The 5000-nt window shown below is 62.8% G+C and overlaps 1 protein-coding gene across 1 annotated transcript; it reads left to right on the top strand.

Annotated features, from left to right (window-relative positions):
* Nucleotides 1–568: 568 nt before the first annotated feature.
* LOC129284197 (uncharacterized) lies at nt 569–1516 on the top strand. Its single transcript, XM_054919646.2, has one exon. The coding sequence runs from the start codon at nt 569–571 to the stop codon at nt 1514–1516; it is 948 nt and encodes a 315-aa protein (XP_054775621.2).
* The last annotated feature ends 3484 nt before the right edge of the window (nt 1517–5000 follow it).

The following is a 5000-nucleotide window of genomic DNA, read 5'->3' on the forward strand; positions in this document are numbered from 1 at the left end:
GACCGGGGTTCTTCTTGCGGGCCGGTGCGAGGGCCTCATGCCTATAACGTAGTACTACGTGTGTTTTTCACGAGAGTGCTCGATCGCTCGAGACCACTCCCTCATATATCCTGCGGGTGGTCTGACACCCCTCCCCCTAAAACGACGCTACAACACGCGTTTCAATAGGGATTTTCGACCCTCCAGATCGTGCGCCAGTTCCTTTTTCCATTCACGGCGCTGTACAAAATCCTAAACCGGAAGTTGGCCCAAAAATCCGTTTTTTTCTCCCGACGAGGGTGTTTTCAGCGGCCGGAGGGACCTTCCCATCGCCCGTCTCCGGCGGAGGGCGTCCGAATCCCGCTGAAGGGCGAAAAGCAGCCGAATTTCCAAGAAACACCCCTTCCCTATATATGTCTCCGGAGACCAAACACCCCTCCCCCAAAACACCCCTTATAACACGCGAGTCAATACGAATTTTACCCCGAATCCAGGCTGACACCGGACGAGAAGGCGTCGCAGCAGCGGAAGCCCGGCCCGGCGGCGGGTGGCCCGGCCGGCCGTGGGCGAACCCCGGACGCCGCGTCCGATGGTGCCCACCCCGGGGACCCTGCTTCCCTCGAAGACCCCGTCTCCGCTGGAAAAAATCCGGTCAGCGGGCCCCCCGGCTCCTTCCCCGCCGTGTCCAGCCGCCCGGTCGAGGAGGGTGCCGCTGCCGGCCCGACCCGCCCGTGGAAAATCGAAGCACGGGCCCTGGCCGCCCCGGCACCCGGCCCACCCCGGGCAAACCCCGGACGCCGCGTCCGATGGTGCCCATCCCGGGGACGCTGCATCCCCGGGTGACCCCGTCTCCGCTGGAAAAAATCCGCCCAGCGGGCCCCCTGCTCCTTCCCCGCCGAGCCCAGCCGCCCGGTCGAGGTGGGTGCCGCTGCCGGCCCGACCCGCCCGTGGAAAATCGAAGGCCGGGCCCTGGCCGCCCCGGCACCCGGCCCACCCCGGGCAAACCCCGGACGCCGCGTCCGATGGTACCCACCCCGGGGACCCTGCGTCCCCGCTTGACCCCCTGGCAGCAGGACGAAAGACCCCTCCCGATAAACACCGCTTACAACACGCAAGTCAATGCGAAATTCACACCGAGGGCGACACCGGACGACCCGACGGCGCAGCGGCGGAGGGCTCGGGCCGCCCTGGGCAAACCGAGGACGGCGAATCCGATGGTGCCCACCGCGGGGAGCCTGCGCCCTCGGACGACCCCGTTCTCGCGGGAAACAGTCCGGCGAGCGGACCCCCGGCCCCTTCCCCCGCTGTCGGCCGATCCGACGGTCAGAATCTCCTGCCGACTCCTGGCTGGGTGAGCGGGGGTGTCGGCTCGGCATGCGGGGCGCTGTCGGCCCGCTGCGTCGAGATCTGCCGGTCGGAATCGTCTGCCGACGCCCGGGTGGGTGAGCGGGAGGGTCGGCTCGGCATGCGGGGCGCTGTCGGCCCGCTGCGTCGAGATCTGCCCGTCACAATCTCCCGCCATCTCCTGCGTGGGTGAGCGGGAGGGTCGGCCCGGCATGCGGGGCGCTCTCGGCCCGCTGCGTCGAGTTCTGCCGGTCGGAATCTCCGGTGAGCAGCCAGAAGTGTTCACATACATTACAAAAAGGTACTGTGCTGCCTCCAAAGAGGTTTAAAATGCATGTGTGTTGTTTGCATTTCATCGCAGTTTGAAAATTTCCTTCCCATGATAATAGCATGAAGTATTAGCATGTTGAATCCCAAAAGAATTGAATTAGAGGTGTGTAATCAAAGTTTCATTGAAGGCAGTTCAGTATTTCAAAAAAAATCATTTCAGAATCAAGCATGAAGTAATGACACACTTTCCGAAAAACTACTGTATTGTGTCCAAAAAGATTTTAATCACACGTTGCAATCAATGGTACCTTTTTTAACAAAAAAAAAAAATAGTTACTGTATTACCACCAAAGAAAAATGTTCTAAGATGTGTCCACCCATCGCGTACAATTACAAATTTCATTCAAATAATCTGCATGTAGTATAATTCACATATCAGCTCCAAAAATCACTGCATTCCCCCTGTATTGTCTTATCAGCATTTCAGTATAGTGTAACAATTTCATTCGAACAGGAAGGGCATGACGTATTACCACATAAAATCCTGGCTGGCCTGGCCATCCTGTCGAAATAAAAATGAAATTATAAATTTAACAAAAAAAAGCCCCCGGCAGACAGAGTCCAATTCCATGGATCTGCCTCCGGGGGCCTGTCGGCATGCTGTTCGGATGTCTCCCGCTCTCAGGCCTCGGACAACTCTTGATTGCAAGAGCGACGCCCTGGCCTCGACGCACGGAGGACTGGCGGCCTGGACATCCTGTCGAAATAAGAATAAAGATAAAGTTTTTATTTCAGAAAAAAAGAAAAGCCCCCGGCAGACACAGCCCAATTCCATGGACCTGCCTCCGGGGCCCTGGCCGACTGGTGTTGGGCTGTGTCCCGCTCACGAGCCCCTGCCGAACCTCGGAGATCAAGAGCGGGTGCCTGGCCTCGACCTACGGGGCCCTGTTGGACTGGTGTTGGGCTGGCTGTCGCTCAGGAGCCCCTGCCCACCTCGGAGAGGAAGAGCAGGTGCCTAACCTCGACGTACGGGGGGCTAGTGGACTGGAGGTGAGCTGTGTCCGGCTCAAGAGCCGCTGCCCACCTCGGAGTTGAAGAGCGGGTGCCTAACCTCGAAGTACGGGGCCCTGTCGGACTGGAGGTGGGCTGGCTGTCGCTCAGGAGCCCCTGCCCACCTCGGAGAGGAAGAGCGGGTGCCTAACCTCGACGTACGGGGGGCTAGTGGACTGGAGGTGAGCTGTGTCCGGCTCAAGAGCCGCTGCCCACCTCGGAGTTGAAGAGCGGGTGCCTAACCTCGAAGTACGGGGCCCTGTCGGACTGGAGGTGGGCTGGCTGTCGCTCAGGAGCCCCTGAAAACGTCGGAGTGGAAGGGCGAGTGCCTGGCCTCGACGTACGGGGGGCTGGCCGACTGGAGGTGGGCTGGCTGTCGCTCAAGAGACCCTGACCACCTCGGAGTTGAAGAGCGGGTGCCTAACCTCGAAGTACGGGGCCCTGCCGGACTGGAGGTGGGCTGGCCTTCGCCCAGGAGCCCCTGCCCACCTCGGAGAGGAAGAGCGGGTGCCTAACCTCCAAGTACGGGGGGGCTGCCGGACTGCTGTTGGCCTGGCTGTCGCTCAGGAGCCGCTGCCGAACTCGGAGTGGAAGAGCGAGTGCCTGGCCTCGACGTACGGGGCCCTGGCCGTCTGGAGTTGGCCAGGGTGTCGATGCCGAGTCGGAGAGGTAGAGCGAGTGCCTGGCCTCGACCTACTGGGGCCTGGCCGTCGCTCAACAGCCCCTGCCGACGTCGGAGAAGTAGTGCGAGTGACTGGCTTCGACGTACGGGGGGCTAGCGGACTGGAGGTGGGCTGGCTGTCGCCCAGGAGCCCCTGCCCACCTCGGAGAGGAAGAGCGGGTGCCCAACCTCGACGTACGGGGGGCTAGTGGACTGGTGTTGGGCTGGGTGTCGCTCACGAGCCCCTGAAAACGCCGGAGTGGAAGGGCTAGTGCCTAACCTCGACGTACGGGGCCCTGGCCGACTGGAGGGGGGCTGGCTGTCGCTCAAGAGCCGCTGCCGACGTCGGAGAAGTAGTTCGAGTGACTGGCTTCGACGTACGGGGGGGCTAGTGGACTGGAGTTGGGCTGGCTGTCGCCCAGGAGCCCCTGCCCACCTCGGAGAGGAAGAGCGGGTGCCCAACCTCGACGTACGGGGGGCTAGTGGACTGGTGTTGGGCTGGCTGTCGCCCAGGAGCCCCTGCCCACCTCGGAGAGGAAGAGCGGGTGCCCAACCTCGACGTACGGGGGGCTAGTGGACTGGTGTTGGGCTGGGTGTCGCTCACGAGCCCCTGAAAACGCCGGAGTGGAAGGGCTAGTGCCTAACCTCGACGTACGGGGCCCTGGCCGACTGGAGGTGGGCTGGCTGTCGCTCAAGAGCCGCTGCCGACGTCGGAGAAGTAGTTCGAGTGACTGGCTTCGACGTACGGGGGGCTAGTGGACTGGAGGTGAGCTGGCTGTCGCTCAGGAGCCCCTGCCGACGTCGGAGAAGTAGTTCGAGTGACTGGCTTCGACGTACGGGGGGGCTAGCGGACTGGTGTTGGGCTGGCTGTCGCTCAGGAGCCCCTGCCCACCTCGGAGAGGAAGAGCGGGTGCCCAACCTCGACGTACGGGGGGCTAGTGGACTGGTGTTGGGCTGGCTGTCGCTCAGGAGCCCCTGAAAACGTCGGAGAAGTAGTGCGAGTGCCTGGCTTCGACGTACGGGGGGGCTAGTGGACTGGAGGTGGGCTGGCTGTCGCTCAAGAGCCGCTGCCGACGTCGGAGAAGTAGTTCGAGTGACTGGCTTCGACGTACGCGGGGCTAGTGGACAGGAGGTGAGCTGGCTGTCGCCCAGGAGCCCCTGCCGACGTCGGAGAAGTAGTGCGAGTGCCTGGCTTCGACGTACGGGGGGGCTAGTGGACTGGAGGTGAGCTGGCTGTCGCTCAGGAGTCCCTGCCGACGTCGGAGAAGTAGGGCGAGTGCCTGGCTTCGACGTACGGGGGGCTAGTGGACTGGAGGTGAGCTGGCTGTCGCCCAGGAGCCCCTGCCCACCTCGGAGAGGAAGAGCGGGTGCCCAACCTCGACGAACGGGGGGCTAGTGGACTGGTGTTGGGCTGGGTGTCGCTCAACAGCCCCTGCCCACCTCGGAGAGGAAGAGCGGGTGCCTAACCTCGACGTACGGGGGGCTAGTGGACTGGTGTTGGGCTGGCTGTCGCTCAGGAGCCCCTGCCGACGTCGGAGAAGTAGTGCGAGTGACTGGCTTCGACGTACGGGGGGCTAGCGGACTGGAGGTGGGCTGTGTCCCGCTCAAGAGCCCCTGCCGACGTCGGAGAGGAAGAGCGGGTGCCTGGGCTCGACCTACGGGGGGCTAGTGGACTGGAGGTGAGCTGGCTGTCGCT

This window comes from Lytechinus pictus, unplaced genomic scaffold (genome assembly GCF_037042905.1).
Source record: "Lytechinus pictus isolate F3 Inbred unplaced genomic scaffold, Lp3.0 scaffold_241, whole genome shotgun sequence".
NCBI classification, from domain to species: Eukaryota; Metazoa; Echinodermata; class Echinoidea; order Temnopleuroida; family Toxopneustidae; genus Lytechinus; species Lytechinus pictus.